This window comes from Ursus americanus, chromosome 27 (genome assembly GCF_024610735.1).
Source record: "Ursus americanus isolate L20-20 chromosome 27, mUrsAme1.1.p, whole genome shotgun sequence".
Taxonomy (NCBI): Eukaryota; Metazoa; Chordata; class Mammalia; order Carnivora; family Ursidae; genus Ursus; species Ursus americanus.
Genome location: NC_142153.1, coordinates 28,547,397 through 28,570,463, shown reverse-complemented (window position 1 = coordinate 28,570,463; position 23,067 = coordinate 28,547,397). Strand labels below are relative to the sequence as shown.

General features: G+C 38.9%; 1 protein-coding gene across 1 annotated transcript in view; it reads right to left on the bottom strand.

The window, feature by feature from the left end:
- CSMD1 (CUB and Sushi multiple domains 1) overlaps positions 1 to 23,067 on the bottom strand; it is a 1,039,667-nt gene that overhangs the window by 262,858 nt on the left and 753,742 nt on the right. The window contains exon 25 of the mRNA XM_087856321.1: positions 4,668 to 4,859. Coding sequence (XP_087712447.1) covers positions 4,668 to 4,859 — 192 coding nt within the window. The remainder of the gene's footprint in view (positions 1 to 4,667; positions 4,860 to 23,067) is intronic.

Sequence of the window (23,067 nt, the reverse complement as noted above, 5' to 3'; positions counted from 1 at the left end):
AAAAATATTATGTGATCATAGTGGCCAGTATGTTACGATCAGAAGGAAGTACTTTAGATGATGCCGATCAATCTTTTTTTTTTTTTTTTTACCAACCACTTTTTAATTACCTGGGTTTATATTTATATTAGGAAGACGGCAATTATGAAGTTCAATGGTGTTAATAGGCAAGCCAATTTTCATTCTTAAACCTCAAAATTAGGATGGTTCATTTAATACATAGGATTTTTGTTAAATCTTCTATCATGTGGAAGGTGTGAACACACTGCAAAATTCACAAATATATACATTTCAGATGTGTGCAGGAAATACTGTGGTTTGTCACCATGTTGTTTTAAGAAATCAGCCCAATTAAATTCTAATGTTCCATCTAAACTAGATATTTTATTTCACATCATTGACCATATATGCATTTAGGGAAAAAAAGGTAAGTAGAGAAAGAAATACCCTCATTGGTAATTTTTACACACACACACACACACACACACACACAAATGACTTTTTTTGGAAATCAGATGAAGGTACATGCATTCTAATTTTCTGTGTTGGCTGTGTCTTTAAATACTCATTTAACGCTCCTGAAAACTCCATTTTCCATAAGAAAAAATATAACAAATTCCAGTACTTTCTGTTAAAATTTCAGTCTCATTAAAGGCAAACTCTACATAGTATCATAGGAAATATCTGTAATGAATTCAGATATACACTCAAGAGTAATATGATATAGTTTTCACAAAAATGGTAAACCCACATTTCCCCCAGCATGCGGTTTGATTTTAATAAACTCCACTGAGACCACTGTCTAATCAGCGCCCCCAGGAGGCGGCCTCTCGCAGAATCAGGTGGAGAGCTCGGACACGGGTGGAGGCAGGTGGCAGGACGTGGAGCACGTAAGGTATTGCTGGGTCTGAGGACATTCCACTGCACGCAGGGTTTGCGAGATGAAGAATGACAGATTCAGGCCACTGGCTACCAGGGTGTTGCCAGAAGGAAGAATTTGCGGATGACACCAGGTACTGATTAAAGCAAAACAAAGGGCCGTTCCGGTCTTATCCCGAACAGATCCAAGGAGGCATTTCTAAATGAGGTTATCTGAAAGCTTCCAGGTGAATTAAGTAGCACTGCCTTGCTGTGTTTGTTCTCTCTTTGGGTCAGGCATTCTTCACTTTAGCTTCATTAGGTTTTAATTTGAAAGTTTGCAAAAGATTTTGGATAGCATTAGGATTTAGTACAAAATGTGACTCAGCCACTCCAGGGAATTCTCCGGAGAGAAGGGACACAGAGATGAAAACCACAAATTCCTATCAATCCATCGTGCCTTATTCAAAATCCGTAGGATCCTCTCCTTTATATACACAGCCACGCCTTCCTCCCTCACGGCATGAGGCAGTACTCTTCAATGAGACACAGCCACATTTCTCCATCAAAACGTTTCCGTGTTCATGCCATTAAAAACATGACTAGTCTTGAAATAACCACCCTGTAGATCAGGGCAAGGTGTGGACACAAAAGGAAGTTCTGTAAACTTAGGGTAAATTCTTGCTTTTCAGAGTTCTTTACAACTTGGACTTGGAGAAAAGGGATTGCAAGCTATATAAGAAAATGGGGATTATGGAGACTCGGAGGGATGTGTCACTCAGAGCTGCAAAGTGGTGAGTGGGGATTATGGAGACTTTGAGAGATGTGTCACTCACGACTAGAAAGTGGTGAGTGGGGATTACAGAGACTCTGAGGGATCTGTCACTCAGAACTAGAAAGTGGTGAGTGGGGATTACGGAGACTCTGAGGGATCTGTCACTCAGAGCTGCAAAGTGGTGAGTGGGGATTACAGAGACTCTGAGGGATCTGTTACTCAGAGAGGCAAAGTGGTGAGTGGGGATTATGGAGACTCTGAGGGATGTATCACTCAGAACTGGAAAGTGGTGAATGTCCTCTGGTCTGGAGGCAAGTCCTTTGGACTCAGCTGAAAACCCCAAAAGGAGGTGCCACCACCATTGGAGACTTTTGGGAAGTGGAGAAAGGGAGCTACCCAAACAATCCACAGGAAATCAGCAGCAAATGATGAGGTGGTGGAAATATGAATAACACACCAACAGGTGAGAGGTTAATGGATTCCAGAAAAGAGAGAGAAAGAACCAGAAACAGGAGGGGAAACACTGGTAATAATAAAAGGAGGAAAATAAATTCGTAGGCCAATCAGGAAAGAACAAATTCAAACGGCCAAGAAGAATACGAAATAAAAAACCATTCAACCTCACTATTAATTTAAAATGCCTATGAAAACATCAAAGAATCATCACTTTCTGCCCTTATCAAATTATGAGATTAAAAATATGTACAGTGTTTTTTTTTTTTTTCCTCCTCCAGGGAAAATAAACACTCACTCATGGCTCTGTTGGTAATGTAAATTGGTGCAACCTTTTTGAGTTTTGAAAAATGTTTTAAAAGCCCTGGAAACACGTACATTTGTAGAAGTACATCATGTATAAATAATTGTGGATGCGTTTTGCAACAAGAGGGTTCATTTCTACAACCTTCATAGCAGAGGGGAGGTGGAGGCCATCTATGTGGAAGAAGGGATCGTGTGTTCGGTGTTGGCCAATCCACCGGGATACTGTGCAGTCATGAGAGACCAGCAGAGAGTACACAGTAGCACAAGAAGATGCTCATATTGTACTCGTAAGTCAAAGTGCAATTTACAAAATTAGCAGGATGCCGTCACTTAAAAACATTTTAAAAAATAGATTAGACATACATAAAATAATTATGAATCTTATTTATGCATGTCTATGTTAATAGTATTTGCCTCCAGGTAGAAAGAGGACAGCTTTTTTCCCCTTTTTCTCTTAACTGAACATGTATTATTTTTTAATAAGGAAAAAGCTTAAAAAGTAAAATTAAATACTGTCCTAAGTCAGTAGAACAGAATTTACATGGGTGCTAAGACCTGATCAGCTGGTGCCGTAACGGATGGGTTTCTTACAGAGGACATAAGCCTCATTTCTGGGGGGAACGAAATGTTTACAATGCAATGAAAGATAACATTAATTTTTTCCCAAATACACATTTTCTATTTTTCTGTTACATAATACCTACGTGTGTAGGCCTGCTGTCCTCATAATTGGTATTCAGTTGCCTGCAAGTGATTTGAGCCTGCCCCTGGGGCTGACGCTTAAGGCAGAGGAAATGCTGCCTATTTTCTCTCCTGAGAACTGGATCATTCACCTAATAAAATATCTAGCCATGGGTCAAAATTATATAACTAAGATGTAAACTAACAAAAGATGATAGATGGGAAGATGGTCAAATTTTACACGTGTCTAAATTAATGTCAATTGAGAAATAATCCTCAAGAGTTTAACGGAGAGTTGCATTGGTTTGGAACATACTCCTCCACGTGTTTAAAATCGTGCAAAATAGGGAGGAGTGTCTTTCCCAATTTAAAAACAACAATGGTTTAAAATGATGTTGCATTTATAGGCAATCACTCTACCTTAAAAAAGAAACACATGGAAATCTTGCAAGTCTCGAGATGACGTGGCTTGAAATAAAACGCAGGGCAGCGCCCACAGACGTAATGAACTGTAAACTCAGCACAAAGCACCCAATGCACGCGGGCAGCTTCCTGACAAGGCTGATCATGTTAATAGCAGAGCCATCAGCTCCCGTGCGTCCTCACCATACTTCAAGTACTTAGTGGTAAGTTACAAGCCATGCAGTGCAGCTCCGCAGGACCCCTGAGAATCTCTCTACTGCTGTGTATATGACAATAAAAACCATTTTAAATCATAGAATCCCCTCAAGTTCACCCTATGCAAAATGGCCTATTAACTATGTGCATATCATTTCATTATCACTTCCTCTCTCCACAGATTAATTAAATTTTACATTTTTCAAACAGACCATGAGAAGTACACATTAAACTGTGACAGTTCATTAAAATAATAAAGTTTAGCAGAGTTTCTTTCAAAAATAAGATGAAATAGGTATTTACGGTGAAATATTTAATTGAATGAGGGGACAATCTACATATAATTACTATTTTATATAAAAATATATATTGCCCTAAAACCATACTTTTGATTAGAACATCTTGGATAGTTATTCAAACTAAAGTCTGCAAAACCAACTGATATCCTTTCCATAAGGTCAAACTATCAAATTCCAGTGAATTTCAGAAGGCTGTTTCTCCTTTTATCTTCATTTTGACCAAAGCAGTATAATTTCTGGTTTTCAGGATTCTATTAAAATGTACCAATATTATAGAAGAACCATCTAAAAAAAGAAAATACTTCTTATTGAGTTGGTTTTGCTGAAGGGCATGTTTCTATATTAAAGACGAGAGTAGCAAGAGTAGGGTTATGAATTTTCCACCACCCAGAATTTTAAATTACTGTAATTGGACTGACCCATATTTTTATAAGATTTTTTAAGGATAGGAAATGTTAGATAAATGTCAATTGCTGTACATTAAATAAACCACTTTCTTTACTTCACCTAATAAAATAAGGTTGAAAGGTTTACAATAAAATTTCCATATAGTCTCTGAACTCGAGGGCATGTACAAAACTCTGGAGAAATACTTTTGGAGAAATAACACATTTATGGAGCAATTGTCATGATAACGTGCATTCATTCCAAAATATAAAATTTCTGTTGCCCAATACCTATGCAGGTAGGAGGGTCCGGCTGCCAGAAGAATCGGTTATTCAGCTGAACACAGGTGATTTTAGCTTGTCCTTGGAGCTGATACCCAGGGTCACACTGGAAGGTGATGGTATCCCCCGGCTCTCTACTATCCCCATAGCGGGTGCCATTCTGAGGCATACCCGGATCATTGCAGGTGGATGCAATTGAGGCTGCAAAGAAAAGACAACAGCAGGTCAAATGATGGGAACAGGGTCCCCTCCCCAAACTTACATAGGTGTAGCAGCTCTTGGGTGCGGAAGCCCTCTTGACTGGCATCATGACTCATCTGTCTTTGAATGAATGTATGGGAAGAGTTTCTGTTCCCAGGGATACATTTAGTAACATGCATCTTGATTATGATTACTTGAACAAGTACAAGCAACCTTTGTTGAAAACGAAACCAATGATGGGGTATGTCAAGGAATACTATCATACTCTACTCAATACACACACGTGCACACACATTCCCCTCTGATATTCTTGTTAACAATATTTTAATGAACTTTAAAATATTTAATTAAAGTACGCCAATGTCAAAGAACCTTGAGTAAGACAGAACAGGATAAATTTATGGTCTGTGCCTTCCAGGTGACAACCAGCAAAGTTGACAAACTGACGTTAGAATGGAAACCAGCTAGAGAAGGTTCGAGTCAGTTCAAACCAGAAAATCATTAGTCTCATAGGTGCTATTTTCTTGGTAAAATTATTAACTCCACTCTCAAAAAAATTCCAATTGGGACAATAAATTATATGGTTATCGTAGTTTTAACAAAGGTTCTGAAAATAATGACTTTTGGATAAAAAAAATAATAAAAGATTAGGAATTTCAAGTCAGTTTAATAGATGCCAACATCTCTAAACAAGCTGGTAAGAGAGCTTTAGGGAGACAGCTGGAGCACTGGAATGTGAGCCTCTGGAAATCATATGGAGTGCATATTATAATAGATGCATCCAAAGTCACATCACCCAGGCAGCTACCAGCCCCGCTTGAGTCCAATCGATGAAGGTACCTTCATACCCAGATTCTGACCCAGAATTCTAACTCCCACACTGCACTGAAATGAAATGGCCTGAAAAGTACTGGTTATTTTCTCCAATTTCTGTAACTGCTTATGTAATTGATGTTTACTAAAAATTAGGAAGACACTCATCGGGGTCCAAAGCTGAAAATATTTTTTTTTAATTCCATTTTCACTTTCAACTACAACAGCGAGCTCTCTCCCTCTCCAGTGCTGAAGGGACTGTGATAGAAAGCTAGCTTTTCTTGTGGCATGCTCCAGGACACGTAACACCTGTTTGCTGAGAGAGAAAGATGAAAGGAAACAGCGATTGCCCCGTGGCACGCCACCATGCTGTCCGTCCTAATGTTTGCAGATGTACCATTGGTCATGCGTGGGCTTTGATTTCTTAGTGTTGGTTTTCTTGTTTGGTTTGGGAAATCCTAGGGCATTGTTACGCATTTGGCTAGACAGAAAATCTTTAAATAAAAATTAGGAGATACAAAAAAGTGCAGGACCTGCTCTGTGTTCTTTAGGGATGTTTAACCTAAGGCTGAACAAAGAATCCAGGTCAAAAGGAAATGGTTCAACTGTGCAGACAGAAATAAAGGTATGAACGCTGAGGACCCCGAGAGCGGTCAGACTTGCTTCCTATCCCAGCCTTGCTCCACGGGACTCAGCTCACTTAAGCTCCCTAACTTTCAGGTAACTAATGAGAACAAATGAAACTATCTAACTCATTAAATCTGTTGTGAACATGATGTGTGATATCTTGCAAACCTGACTCTCTCCCTACTGTTCTCTAAGCTAATTGAAGACTGAGGCTGCCTTACCCATTCACTATTCTTCTCTAATTGGCTTTTATTATGTATTGAAATATACAACCATGTAGATCCAGAACACCATTAACAACAAAGAGTAAACATTTATATACCACTCAGATTAAAAAATAGAATATTACTATAGAGCAATATCGATAATACCTACCGATGCCTTCACTTCCCTACCTCACTCCCTCCCTCCACTCTGGATGAAATCACTATTCCGAATTTCATGGTGGTCATTCCTTTGCTTTTCTTGATAGTTACCATAAATGTATTGGTAACTATTATGTAACTGGTAACTATTATGTACCAGAATGCATTCCAATAGTAGCTGCATGGGTAGGCTCCCTTTTGAGCTCACATAAATGGAATCATATGTTACAGTTTCTTCTGAGCCTGTCTTTTTGGCTCGGTTATTATGTTCCTGAGTCATCCACATTTAGGTCTGATGCTCTGGTTTATTGATTTGATTGCATATGGTTTTCCATTGCATGGAAGTATCAGCAAAACTGTATGCTGGTTCAAGGGGCTTACCCTCTTACCCTTCAGGCCTAACCATGAAAAGGCATGTTTGTTGGTTCTGGAAGAATAAGAGGAACAGGAAGCAAAACCTCCAGTCAGCCTGCAGATCTAGACCTTGAAGCAAAGCTACTCCACAGTTGAAAACAGAGTCGATGTGCAGACCCGTGGTCTCAAATCGAGCCGCTCCAGCCGACGCACACCGTGCTCATGTTTTGGGGTGTTTTGTTACGTAGCAATAGCTGATAGAAACAAGTCCTGTGGTGGTAAACTATGTTTTGTCCAAAAATACTTCAGTGCTTTCAAAATATTTTAAATTCTCCCTCACTCCTAAAGGATGTTTTTACTGAGTTCATAGTTCAGGGTCGATAACTGGTTGGGACGTTTCCCCCCTCAATCCTGTTAAGAAATTATTCTAGTTCTTCTGGCTTCCAGTGTTCTCACGTCACGTCACAGTCTGAAACTACGATGAGATCACACTCTGGTTTTGGTATTCAAACTTTCACTCTATTGTGTCTACCCATGATCTTCCTTTTATCAACCCTGCTTAGAATTTATTGGAGTTTTCGAATGTGAGGATTATGTCACCGTCCTATGGAATATCTCTGTTCCCTACTTCTCAAATTAAAATTGAACAGCTATGTCTATCTTCCAAGTTTCTTAACCATCCTCTCATTTTTTAATATTTTTAAACTTTGTTCTCTCTTCCGGACAATTGTGGAGAGTATTTTCCTTTCATCATCTGCTCTTCTCTGTGCATCAGATTTATTATCTTAATGTGATAGTTTTAAACTTTCCTTCATTGCGCTTTGCGACCAGCCATCACTTGTTTTCAAATATATGTGGCTATTCATACAATATATTGTTACTTATAATTTCATTCTTTTATTTTTTTATGATTTATTTGTTTTTTACATAATGATTTGACAACACCGCTCACTCTACTGTGCTCACCACAAGTGTGCCTACCTTTGTCACCAAACAACACTATTATAATACCACTGACTGCGTTCGCTGTGCTGGACCTTCTATCCCCATGACTTAGTCATCCCATAACAAGAAGCCTGTACCTCCCACTTCCCTTCACCTATTTTGTCCATGCCCCCTGTTCCCTTCCTTCTGGCAACTATCCATTTCTTCTCTGATTTATGGGTCTTTTTTTTTTTAATTGTTGTTTGTATGTTCTGCTTTTTAGATTCCATATATAACTGAACTCAAATGGTGCCTATGTTTGTATGTCTGACTTATTTCACTTGGCCTAATACCCTCTAGATCCATCCATGTTGTCACATATGGCAAGATCTCATTCTTCTTTATGGCTGAGTAATATTTTACATATATATATATATATATATCACTACATATATATCATGTAAATATGTATATTTACAGATATATATATATCACTTCTTCTTTATCCATTAATGGACACTTGGGTTGCTCCTGTATCTTGGATATTATAAATAAAGCTGCAGGAAACATAGGATTGCATATATATTTTCAAATTAGCATTTTTGTTTTCTTTGGGTAAATACCCACTAGTGGAATTACTGGATTGTATGGTATTTCCATTTTTAATTTTTTGAGGAACCTCCAAAGTGTTTCTACAATGGCTGCACCATTTACAGTCTGACTAACAATAGACAAGGGTGCCTTTTTCTCCACATGCTTGCCAACAATTATTATATCTTATCTCTTTGATTCTAGCCATTCTGACAGGGGTAAGATCATATCTTACTGTGGTTTTGATTTACATTTCCTTGATGATTCGTGATATTGGATGTCTTCTTTGGAAAACTGTCTATTCAGTTCCTCTGCACAGTTTTTAATTGGGTTATTTGTTTTTTCTGGTGTTGAGTTGTGTAAGTTCTTTATGTATCTTGGATATTAACCCTTTATAGGATACATCACTTGCAAATATCGCCCCTCATTCAGCAGGTTGCCTTCTCATTTTGTTACTGGTCTCTTTCACTGTGCCGAAGCATTTTATTTTGGTGTCATCTCAATAATTTATTTTTGCTTTTGTATCCCTTGTCTGAGAAGATGTATCTAGAGAAAGGTTGCTAAGGCCAATGTCCAAGAGATAACAGCGTGTTTTTTGTTTTTTGTTTTTTTTTGTTTTTCCCTAGGAGTGTTAGGGTTTCAGGTTTCTGGTTTGAGTTTATTTTTGTGTATGATGTCAGAAAGCGGTCCAGTTTTATTCTTTTGCATGTAGCTGTCCAGTCTTCCCAACGTCATTTATTGAAGAGGCTGTCATTTCCTCATTGTATGTTCCTGCCTCTTTTGTCAAAGATTATTTGAGGGGCACCTGGATGGCTTAGTCAGTTAAGCATCTGCCTTCAGCTCGGGTCATGAACTCAGGGTCCTGGGATGGAGCCCCATGTTGGCCTCCCTGCTTAGCAAGGAGTCTTCTTGTCCCTCTGCCCCTTCCCCTGCTTATTCTCTCTCTCTCTTTCTCAAACAAATAAATAAAATCTTTAAAAAAAAAAAGATTATTTGACTATAAACACATGAGTTTATTTATGGGTTTTCTATCGTGTTCTCTTGATCTATTTGTTAATTTTTGTGTCAGTACCATACTGTTTTGATTACTACAGCTCTGTGGCGTATTTTGAAATCTGGAATTTTGCCACCTCTCACTTTGTTTTTCTATTATTTTTTACACTCTTTCTGATCTGATAATAATTCCAATGCCTCATGGAAACTAGTGTTTCTGAGTTTTGAATTTGCACTTCTGTTTTGGGGGCTTCACCTCTACTAATTCTCTGTAGTTTACTCTAAAGCTACATTCATCCAGATTGGATTCATATTTGATTTTACCACGTGCCTGGAACACTAGGAACCTTCTACCTTTTAAAGTAAATTCTCATTTATGGGAATGTGCTGTATTTTTGACCACAAAGATGGTGGGAATTCACTTATAAGCTCGTTTGACACCTGCCTATGGTTATGAGTTCTATATCATGGATATCTATATCTGTGCCTATACCCTTATAGCCATCTATCCATCTATCATCTATCTATCTATCTATCTATCTATCTATCTATCTATCTATCTATCATCTGTCTATCATCTATCTACAATATCTCTACTCTCTCTTATACTGACAGTAAACCCCCCCCCTTGAGTTCTAGCTGTATATGAGGGTATCCAATTATATTTCCAATATTGGAAAAATCTTCAAATTTGCTTCGTAGTCCCTTAGCCCATCGTACTCTCAAAATGGAAGTTTAGGGTCACTGGGATCAACCAACTGATGCTGTCAAGACAAAGTCCCGTTCTGAGCTCCATAACTTCTCCATGTTTCACAAGATTCTGGGAACTCAAAGGATTCCTTATTTTCTTGCAGGCTCAGTGATATATCTATAAAGACCAACAACAATTTTATTCAGCATCTTTAACATATTTTCAGTTAATGCATTATCAATGTACCTCTTTTACTATAATGCTAGGCATGGAAGCCCCTCAATTACAGTTATTCCTCAATCCCACAGCATGACGTCTGGCATATCACGCCTGTCATACTCAGCATTGTTATGATTGCTTCTGGTGTTTAGGGCAGGAGAATCTCACTGGAAAGTATGGTTCCCAGTAAATACCAAGAGGAGAGGGAGTGTTCAAGCTTCACAGATTTTTCCAATGGGGAGAGAGCAGGAAATGTCATATCACTATCAGCTACAAAGGTTAGAAGGCAGGGCAGAAAGCAAGCACATCACCCCAAAAGACTGGAATGCAGGCTAGACTTCAGGATGCAAAGCTTTTAGTTAGGAAGTCAGGAGCATTGCACGCATAAGCCACAAATTTGTATAATATAGAATAGCAATTACAGAATTCAGTCACCAGAATCATAATCCATTGTAGTCACAATTTAGGCAACAAAATGGTAGTTTCACCGAGCTAGTGTTTTATAAGCAATCTTGCGTTTACCATTTGAGTAACGTTCCTAAAGAATCTAAGATTTACTTGTCTTCTACCTCCGCTGAGATGTTGCTGGGTTTCAGAAAACACAAACAAACAAACAAACAAAAAACATAAGCAAATTCTATTGTACATTTACAAAGTTCTCCTTTGGACTGAATTGCATATCCTCAAAAGAAACATCATCTTCTCCTCAAGCAAATGGCTGCATGTATGACTACATATGCAATTCCAACTAACATTTCTGCCACAGTTTATATGCTATGAAAATAATTTAAAATAAAAGTTTAAAAGAAAATCCAAGGAGATCATGGATGAGTCTCATGTAATTTTTATTTGTTATTTTTTAAAGATTTTATGCATTTATTTGAGAGAGAGAAAGAAAAAAAAATAGAGAGAAAGAGCACCAGTGAGAAAGAAGGGCAGAGGGAGAGGGAGAAGCAGGCTCTGTGCTAAGCAGGGAGCCCGACATGGGACTCGATCCCAGGACCGTGGGATCATGACCTGAGCCAAAGGCAGATGCTCAACTGACTGAGCCATCCAGGCGCCCCTCACTGTTATTTTTAAAACAAAGATATGTTTTAATTACTTCTCTTTCCAAATTTGTTTCAAAAACACATATTGCCCAATAAAGAAGCTTTAATTCAAAGGTGCACAGATTTTGTGCATGAATAAGAATTTCAATGGATATATCAGCCTGGCAAAAATAAGTGGTCCATAGAAAACTTCCGTAGGTTATCAACAGGTATTTGGTCAAACAAGATCGACAAATACTGTCTACTCTATTTCCCTCTCGTAGATTCATGTTGTGCACCAGGGATTAAAGGTTCAGAGAAATTCTACAGTAAAGAAACCTATTAAAAAATAGTTTAATCTGGTGTTTCCAAATTTATGTAATAACAGAGCAAATTTTTCTCAACAAATCTCTTCAATTCTTCCAAATAAAGAGCAACAGAATACCAGGATATGAAACACTGGCTTGCACTAATGGTTATGTGTCATTCAATGTTTTGATGTCCAATTCAGTCTTACAAGCACATTTACTACTTAAAAAAAATATTTTATTTATTTATTTGAGAGAGAGAGAGGCAGTGAGAGAGAGAGTGAAAGAGAGAGAGAATATGAGCAGAGGGAAGAGGCAGAGGGAGAGGGAGAAGCAGGCTCTCCACTGAACAGGGAGCCCAACATGGAGCTCAACCCCAGCACCCTGAGATCATGACCTGAGCCGAAGGCAAACGCTTAAACAACTGAGACACCCAGGTGTGCCTATGTTTTCAACTTTTAAACCAAATTTTCATTTGGAATATCTAGAATAATACTAGAACACGCCATTAAAAGTTATATGCTTGTGAAGTTCACGTTGTCTAATAAATAGAAATATTGCATCCAAATAATTAGCTAAGTATATGAAAATGTGAGTTGTCATAAAATGGCTCTTTCTCTGTCCTTAGAAAGGATGTATTTATTTTCTTGTGTATCTTCAAAGTTTATTTGAAATCAGCAATAAATCAACCATGACATCTTAGTCGAATTGAAATGAACCCCGAACTTTTACTCTTTCCTTCTAGAATTATGAAGTAAAAATAAAAAGTTGCCAGGGTTATCTAGATTGGATTAAAAAAGCAATGAGAAGACTTGAGGTGAAACAAAGACAACAATTTTAAACAATGCAGGGGGAAATATATTACTTGGGTCTTTGAAATAAATGCCATTTTATTTTCTTCTAGTTATGAATTGTGGAAACATGTTTCCTAGTAAAGGCAATAAGGCTCATCCGGAAACTAATATGAAAGCCCCCAACCAAAGACATTGTGATGGGGTCAGAAATTGCTTCTCCACCTTCAGGGTCATACGAAGTTATTGATGAACCATACGCTCACTTCTTTTTCATGATTGTATTGTGTTATGTGCCACAACAGAGCTTTGACTCATTTTTCTCTTAAATACTTTCTCTCCAAATGGAATTTTGGTGACTCTGAATCTTTCTATTTTCTCACCATAAAAAAAAAGAAACAATACTTTTAGTGACATCAACCTTATCCTTCTATTACCTTAGAAAAAGAAGGTAGTGTTTCTGAGGTGATGAATATTGAGCTTTTCAATTTCCCGAGGGGTTCTCTGGAATACTTTAGGTCAAAAAGACACTTTCCACAGGCCCCATAGAATCTAAGGGACACCTCCACTCCTTGTCCACAGGAATTCAGGACCATTCCAGTCAACTTGAGAGATCCAAAACATGTGCTCCACTTAATGTAAAAATAAAGCACATTTTTGTTTCTAATAGTATAGGCAGAAAAGAACTATGACATAATGAGAACCTGCAATGGATCTAAATTTCCTTCCAGTTAGATTAAGTAATTTTTGACACTGAAGAAAACATATATATATACATATATATATATATACATATTTATATATATATATATGTATATATATTTAGAATATATATGTGTATGTGTATATATATTTAGAATATATATTTTTACATTACATACAAAGTTATGTTTTTTTCTAATAAAACAAAAATTAAGAATTTGGGCCATGTCCTATTAAATGCATAAAGTCCTCCTTGCATGTTTTTTTTAAGGTTTTATTTACTTATTTGAGAGACAGAGCGAATGAGAAAGCACGAGCAGGGGGAGGGGCAGAGGGAAGAGGGAGAAGCAGGCTCTCCACTGAGCAGGAGCCCAATGCAGGGCTCGATTCCAGGACCCTGAGATCATGACCTGAACTGAAAGCAGACACTTAACCGACTGAGCCACCCAGGTGCCCCCCCACCCCGCATGATTTTTAAAAATCACTTAAAAATGTTTATTGACTATTAGTTTATAGAAGTAAAAGTTTGCTTACCATAAGTACGTTGTTTTAAAACACCCCTTTGTAGCACACCTCAATAGATACAATGATAACCATGCCTATAGAAAAATGCACACAGCAGCACCAAGACAGTCTGTATACTGAAGCAGATGTATCCAATACAGACATAACCTGCATATAAAGATTAACCTGTATCGTTCAACCTAGTAAGGAAAGCTATTACATGTGAAATGCCCTTTACAATATGTAATAGGCTATTGGTTAGGTAGGGACTATATGGGGTGCCCAGTGAGGCTGGGTTTTTTTTTTTTGAGGGGGCAGCCTGATTAGCTCTTTCTTTTACTTTGCAGGCATCAGCTGAAATCATTTTGGAACCAGGGATGGTCTCTCTTGGGTGGTCCTCTTAGTCACGTAAATGTGGGGTGCCCCATCCTGGGGGGGGGGGGGCAGGGGAAAGTCTCCTTTGTTTTGGTGGGAGGATCTCTCCCAATAGCTTGTAGGTCACCCAGGTGAGGGGCAATGAGTTTGCAGAAGCCTCCTTGCGGGGGTGGGCCGTAAATTCCAGCATGGTGCAGGAAAGCCCTTTCTTTTATTTTTTTTTAATGTTCTTTTATTATATTATGTTAGTCACCATACAGTACATCCCTGGTTTCTGATGCAAAGTTCAATGATTCATTAGTTGTGTATAACACCCAGTGCACAATGCAATACGTGCCCTCCTTACTATCCCATTCCCCCACCCCCCTCCCCTCTGAAGCCCTCAGTTTCTTCCCCAGAGTCTATAGTCTCTCATTCTTCATTCCGCCTTCTGATCACCCCCCCTTTCTTTATCCCTTTCTTCCCCTACCGATCTTCCTAGTTCTTATGTTCCATAGATGAGAGAAATCATATGATAATTGTCTTTCTCTGCTTGACTTATTTCACTTAGCATTATCTCCTCCAGTGCCGTCCATGTTGCAGCAAATGTTGAGAACTCGTTTTTTCTGATAGCTGAGTGATATTCCATTGTATATATGGACCACAGATTCTTAATCCAGTCATCTGTTGAAGGGCATCTGGGCTCCTTCCATGATTTAGCTATTGTGGACAATGCTGCTATGAACATTGGGGTGCATATGGCCCTTCTCTTCACTACGTCTGTATATTTGGGGAAAGCCCTTTCTAGGGAGATGTGCCCAGGAGCTCAGACTTTGCTGCTCCAAGTCAGCCCCCCAAATGCAAATCGCGGAGGCAGGGCAGCCAGGCCAGCAGCATGTGTGAGGAGGGTTGATTCAGCACGGACAGTGGCTGAGATCTGGGCCTTTTAGGAACCTGAGGCGAGAACTGATGAATGACTGTTGTCTGGGGACCAAAGGCTGGTAGCAGGATATTAAGAAGAAGAGGTGGGCAAACAGGCTCCAGACACCCTCAGAGCGTCACAGCCATGGAGGAAGGCAGGTCTGGTCTTCAACTGCCCGTACAGAAGGCATGACCGAGTGGCTTGAGGCCTCAGCTGTCCCAGGGACAGACTTCCATCTCTGCCCACTCCAGCTGTTCAGAAGCAAGAAAACTCCTTTTCCAAATGTGGAGACCTCTGCTTCATTTCCTAGCTATTTCAGGGGAGAGCTGAGAATCCCTCAGAGGGGGATTCTGGATTTGGTGCCAATGAAGAGCAGGAATGTGTTTCTGAAAATCATCTCAGGAGGAAAGTGGGCACATTAGTATCATGCCTTTGTGAAACAGAGCATGGGTTTGATTAATTAATTCCTTGATTAATTAATTAACTATACATTTGCTATTTTTCCGTCTTTGTAAATGTCACTGAAGGGTAGTAGAATAGGCCATCCCAAAACACCCCTTTCTGGCATAGGTTTACTTTGAGCAGACTGTCTGAGAGATAGCAGACACAAGAGAAGATCTCAAATCAGAGTAGAAGTTACCCTTTTGTAAGAGAAATGGAAGGAAATCTCTGTTCTTAAGAGTGTTTCCTCTCCGAACCAGGACGAAGAGAAAGGCGAAATCACCGGGGACTCTGATCCTCTGATCGGGAGCAGGAACCGGCTGAAATCACCATCAGCACTGTCTCCCTCCTTCCCCTCGCTCTTCCTGCTAACCTCCCCACAAGAGCCTGCTAAGAACACTTCGGGAGCACGACCCTGAAGCCACCAGAGCAGCTGCCTCCCACATCTGTGCGATGAAATGCCTATCTTAGGAAAAGGACAGCCTGATGTGGTATTTAATCAAAAGCATCTTTTTCATGTAGTAACATCCAGATTGACAGGTGTATTATTTCATTTTGCTTTTTCCTATGCAAGAATATTATGTTATGGTAGAGCTTTTTCAAATCTCAGCCAAAGAATTCCCAAATGCAAAAATAACGAGTTAAGTAAGAACATGCCTGCATTACCCCAAACTCAGTAAATTGCTAATAGAAAACAAAACAAAAAAATTGGGGTGGGGTGCATTTTCATTGGTTCATTTATTCACTCATTCAAAATCCTTATCCAGTGCCTGCTATGTGTCAGGTAATGTTCTCAACACTTGGACCCCATCAGTAGAGAATTTGGTTAGGGCCCCTCCCTTTGTAAAGTTCCGATTACTGTGGGAGGAGTTGATAGGAAGAGAAGTAAAGTAAAAGATGCTACATGCTGGGGAGCTAGTACATGGGAGAGCCTGGCTGAAGAACAGCAGGACTGTTGAGGGAGGGGCTCGGCTACAATTTAAATAGGTTGGAAGCTTCCCCACAGATGATGATGTTGGAGCAGAGATGGTGAAGAGGCTGCTCACACAGGCACCTGGCTAAGCCCACCAAAGACCCTGAACCCCAGTTGTCTGAGCACCTTCCCAGAGTGGCATGGAGATCTGGAAGGGTGGTGGGTGGGGGAGGTGGGAAAGAAGTGGGGAGAGGCCAGAAGCAATGAGGCAAGAAAGAATTCCAGCAGGTAAGGGGAGGTAGAGGCAGCTGTCAGGGCCTCAGGGCTTGATGCTGAGTCCTTGTAGGGTTCTGAGCGCAGCAGTGGAACATACAACTTACATTGTAAAGGCCTAATGTGGCTGCTGTGCTCAGAATGGACGGTGGAAGGAGGGTGGCCCAGAAGAACCAGTGAGACCAGTTAGGAGGCAAGAAGTAGGTGGGGTGGGGAGTGCACCGACAGGCATCTGACTCTCAACACAGCTTACAGACAGGTCCCTGGAGGGTTTGGGATGGACTGCATGCAGGACAGGAGAGAAGCCAGGTTTTCCCCAGGAAGCCTCACACTCTCACTCTAAAGTACAATACAAATCACTGAAAACTACTCCAGGTTCGAGTCTAGGCAAAGGCGATGCTCAAGGGAACAGACAAGGGTCTCTAAGAGGAGGAATAAGGGGTAGGGAGGGTGATGGAAACCATGCAGATTCCAATTAGGGAACGTGGGGTGGGGGGTTAGTTCTTATGTGGGCCAGGCTCTGGAACCCCTGGGACCCAGGAGGGAACATTCCTGGTACATGGAGGACGATGTGTTAATCAACCATGGCTTATAGGACTAGATGAACTCTCACTCTGCATGCCACAGCCATAGTCAGTGAAAACACACGTATTAGTGTGCACTCCTATTTTCCAAGTGTTCACTAGAATGATTCCATGTTCTGAGTTATTTGTTCATTCTTAATCTCCTGATTACAAAATGGAGTACATGTGCGAATTTACAAGTTCTACTGAAATTCAGAGATTTTCAGCAGGAATGTGAGCTCTGCAAAACCGGGTTTCATTCTCTCAATCAGACCCAACGGTTAGAACAGTTCGGGCATATTACAGACACTCAGTGATGCTGCCTGGTTGGTCGACTGAATTAATGAATTAACATGTAATAGTTTTTATGTATTTAGGATTAGACTTCTGAGTATTATGGTATTATATTTGCTTTGTCGTAAGAAGTTATTTACTCTTCGATGAGTTTACAAACCAATTACAGTGATCAATTAAACATAATTTGTCTTTTCTCCTTGGACATCATAAAAGCATACTTGCAACTTCAATGTGTGCATGGGTGAGATACTGGAGTTTCTATCTCACCCCTAAATTTATTGAACTGGTGAGGCTAATATTAAAGCACTAACTTTGCTTTTAATGGTTTCCAACAGCAGTTGATAAAACTACAGCCTGAGGTCCAAATCTGGCCCAACACCTGTTTTGGTAGGGCTGGCAAGCTAAGAATGTTTTTTACATCTTTAAATGGTTGAAAAAGATCAAAAGAAAAATAGTATTTCATGACACAGGGAATTCAAATTGTGTTTGTGAATATAATTTTATGGGAACACGGCCAGGCCATGACCATTCATTAATGTACTGTCTATGGCTGCTTTCAGATCACAAAAGCAGGGCTGAATAAGTGTAGCTTGGACTATCTGTGACCTGCAAAACCTGAAATACTTACTATCTCCCTCTTTTCAGAGAATGTTTGCTGGCCCCTGGTATAGACAACAATCATGTAATGACTCTGCATTCATATGGCCTTTTCCTTACCCTTCTATTGATCATTAAGAAAGTAATAGGCTTTATCTCATTAATCCTCATGTTCTTGAGTTAAGAAAACTGATTTAAATTCTTAATGAATTCAACTTTTTATGCACATAATAAGTTTATCATCTTTCTGAAAGTTTCTCTTTTAGGTTTGAGCCTAGTCATGAATGGAGAAATCTTCTTAAGGATCACGGACTTTGTGTTTCATACGATAAACACTAACCAGCAGTCAGAATTTGGCTGAAAAAGGTTTAAAAATACACAGAAACAGAAACCTTAATTCATCTGTTGGGGGTGCATCCACTCAAGTCTGGACTCTAAATTAAAGAAAGTGGGTCTGAATTCTACAAAATGCCACCTGATACTCAACATACTTCCTTTAATTTCTGAAAATGTCAAAGTTCTTCAATGATCAGAGACATGAAGTCTACTGAGACCTACCCCCTTCAAAGAGGGAAGCTGATGATTGCTTAAGTGCATAGGAAATAAATCTCTCTCCCTGTGTATTTCAAAAGCAACACGCGGTGTTGGAGAAATATATAGGCGATAAAAAATGGGGGTCTTGACCTAAGTCTCACATCTTGTATGAAAATGATTTCACAACAGATCACAGCTTTCCATATAAAAGGTAAAACTCTAAACGTTTTAGAAAATCTTCTGCATTTAGGGCAGGGCAAGGAGTCTGTAGTTAGACATGGAAACAAAGTAGGATCCATAAGAGCAAACATTGATAAATTAGACATCATCGCAGTTAAAACCTTTCCTCTGTGAAAGATTTTGTTAAGAGGTTGAGTAGATGAGCTACATATTGGGAAATTTTTTTTGGAAGCCATATATCCGACAAAGGACTAGTATCTAAAATACATAAAGAATGCTCAAGATGGAAAAAGAAATAATCCAACTAAAAATGGGCAAAAGGCATAAAGAAACATTTCACTGCAGAGAATATACAAATGATAAATAATCACATAAAAGATATTCACAATCACTAGCCATTAGGAAATTGTGCAATCCCTATGAGCACAGCCAGTAATATGATACATCATTATGTTTACGTGTATACCCATGGACAACATAAATGCTGGTGAGGAGGCAGAGAAGCTGAATCACTTATGCATTGTTGGTGGAAACATAAAGTGGTTCAGCTACTCTGGAAAATCATTTGGCCATTAAAACCTAAACATTCAATTACCATTCAACCCAGAAATTAGACTTCTGGGCATTTATCCCTGAGAAACGAAAAGTTATGTTCACACAAAAACCTATACATGAATGTTTATAGCAGTTTTATTCATAATAGTCCCAAATTAGAAATAACCCAGGTATCCTTCAACGGGTGAATGATTAAAGAAGCTAGTATGTCCATTCCGTGGGGTTCTATTCAACAATATAAAGAAATAAATTGTGGATACAGGCAACAAGCAAGATCCATCTCCCCAGAACTATGCTGAGTGAGAAGTCCATCAAGAGACGACATACTCTGTGACTCCTTGCATAGACCATTCTTGAAATTACAAAGTTATGGCAATGAGAACAGATTAATGGTTGTGGGGTTTAAGATGGAGTGGGTGCAGGGGGAAATAAGTGTGGGTATTCCGGTGCAACCTGAGGTGCACTTTTGTGATGAATGGTCTGTATATTGAGTGTATTGATGCCAATACCCCAGCCATGATACACACTCTCACTTTGCAAGATTCTGTCATTGGGGGAAACTCTGTGAAGGATCCACAGGCTCTCTCGGTTTTAATTCTTACAAATGTATGTGGATTTATAATGACCTCTGAAGAAATATTTTAATGTAAAAAATTTTAAAATTATATATATAAATTATAATGTTCATTTGAATTACATACAATGAATATAAGCCATTTCACTTAGAAAATTATTTGTATTATATAAAAGTATGTGTATATACATATTTCAATTCATATTGAAAGAGATTAAAATTTTATCCAGACTCAACACAAAAATCAGGTATTTCTCAATGTTCCTTCATGACAGAAAGCAATATGGGTTTCATGATTGTAAATTCTTGGTAAGTATTGGCAAATTTGAAGATGGACCCTATACGATGTCATTTTTGCCCATTCCTGGGGACAGTGACAATTTCTCTTGGGAAAAAAAAAAAAAAAACACTAAACCAAACAAAAAGTCCTTTCCAGTGAACACAATTATTACTTCCCCAAGAGGCTCTCTCAGTGCTGTTACTAGGAGCCAGGAGGGAAGAATTGCAAATCAAAGAACAAGGATTCCTGGACAGACACGTTAAAACCTCCCAAAGCATGGAAGGTTGTAGGCTGTCAGTGGAAACACAGGTGTTAAAACAGATGTGTAGACAGAACGAGTGACATTATGAGAAAACATGAAATACCCTTCATGATCTGCCAGTCAAGAGTTCTGTGTCACAATATTTCAAAAGTGGAAAATTTGCCTGATGATCTTTATACTTAACACGTGCTGAATAGCTATGAAAATATGTCAAAGATATATCCACTGGGGGCGCCTGGGTGGCACATCGGTTAAGCGTCTGCCTTTGGCTCAGGGCGTGATCCCAGCGTTATGGAATCTAGCCCCACATCAGGCTCCTCTGCTGTGAGCCTGCTTCTTCCTCTCCCACTCCCCCTGCTTGTGTTCCCTCTCTCGCTGGCTGTCTCTATCTCTGTCAAATAAATAATAAAATAAAATCTTTAAAAAAAAAGATATATGCACTGAACACAAGTATACATTGAGTTCTACAATTAAAAAAACTTAATATGCAACAGAAATAAATCAATCACTTTGCTTTTGCACAAAGAGGAATGTATTAAGGGGGGCACGTATTGCATGGTGCACTGGGTGTTATATGCAAGTAATGAATCATGGAACATTGCATCAAAAACTAGGGATGTGCTGTATGGTGACTAACATAATATAATAAAAAAACATTATTAAAAAAGGAATGTATATTTCATTAAAGGCAAACCCAGTCTAAATCCCATAAAAATGTTTCATGCTAATTAAATGAAAATATAATAATTTAAGAAATGTTATTGATATGGCAACTATTAGACTAAAGCGATGGATCCCCCACCCCGTAGATTTTCATTTTTAATTCAGGTGTCACTCACTTTCCCTTTTCCTCTGCTTAATCAAGTCTTATAGTTGGATTCTGATTCTCCTGTTGGTCTTTTATGACATTGGTTTTTTGTTTTAAACTAACTTGTTTAAATTGTTTTAAATTAACTTTTTAAATTAGCTCAGAGAGACTCATAATCAATCATTGGAAAGGGAATATTACTGGTATATAATAAATGTCCAATGTAGGCGATATCTACAAATCAAATTATTTTTCTAATTCTTGCAAACAAATGTTCCAACATCTCTTTTTTAGTCATGAAACTATATTTTTGAGCTTTGGATGTCATGTAGTTGTAAGACTTAGACCATGCAAATAATGTACTTTGAAACTTTTTAATAAAAAGACCTAAAAATATCACAGATTAATAGTGTTTGCAATAATACTTGGCTCACTTGTCCTAATTAAGTTCCTAGGCCCTCACAGGGAAGCAAGCAAACTTCTGGAGGAGGGGATTGTGTGTTCTCAGAGACAATTACACTAATTAGCATTTTTTCTTCCATCATGCCAAATACAGAAACCTATGAGAGACCAAGTAGGTTTGTCCTTTGAGGCTTAGAAATATTATCCTAGTTAAAGTTATTTTTAAAACACCTTATGTCTAATAGTAACACAAATATTTTAATTTCGAATGTCCCGTACAATCCTGGCTGTGTTTTGCATCCTCATAACACTGAAGGATCCTTCACTCAGTGAACTGTAGCAATTTTAGTTTCTTTATATCTGAAGTTAAAATCAAATTAAAAACCTCAATCCTGGGGCGCCTGGGTGGCTCAGTCAGTTTAGCGTCTGCCTTTGGCTCAGGTCATGATCCCGGGGTCCTGGGATCCAGCCCTACTTTGGGCTCCCTGCTCAGCGGGGAGCCTGCTTCTCCCTCTGCTCCTTCCCCTCCCCCTGCTTGTGCTCTCTCTCTCTCTCTCTCTCTCTCTCTGACAAATAAATAAAATCTTTAAAAATTTTTTTTTTAAATTAAAACCTCAACCCTCACCCTCCAAAAAGCCTTTTCTAAATATCTACTCACAAAGTCATCATGATTAAACTGATTATCTGCTTTCTAATAGGTATGAGCAATAAACATTTGCGTATCGACAAAAAACAGATTGGAGGGGAGGAAATCATTACCATCAGGTTTTTCATTAAAAGTTTTGCAAATTCGCCTATTATGTATTGATTACAAAAGCATGATAAATAATTTCAATAGAAACCTCAGCTAGTTGCAGCAGTGCAAAGATCTGGTATCGTTTCATGAACATGATACAGTGATATTTATTTCTTTACTATCTTTTCCTGTTTTGAAGTCAAAACTACATTATCTATATGCTTTCTTCCCAAGCACAAGTCAGGAGAATCTTCCTGCTGTCAGTTTGAATTGAGTGGTGTGAAGCAGGAGGCCAAAGCGAGGGAAAAATCTAATTTGAGAACTGCAGACTACACCATTTATCACGTAATACTTCCCTGGAGTCTATTTCTAGAACTGAGAATACATAATAGCAATTCCTTATATTTGAAGAAAACTGATAAGTCAAACGGCTTTTATCTTCTGTACCTTTGAGTATAGTCCGCATCAAAACTGTGCCGTGGAAGGCACAGTATTATGTTCTAATTTAACCTAATTACCATGGAAATTACTGCTAACAGGTTTGACTTACATGATGAAGTTTACATCACTGGTATGGATGGGGCCAAGCTCCTGGTCAGATGCTCTC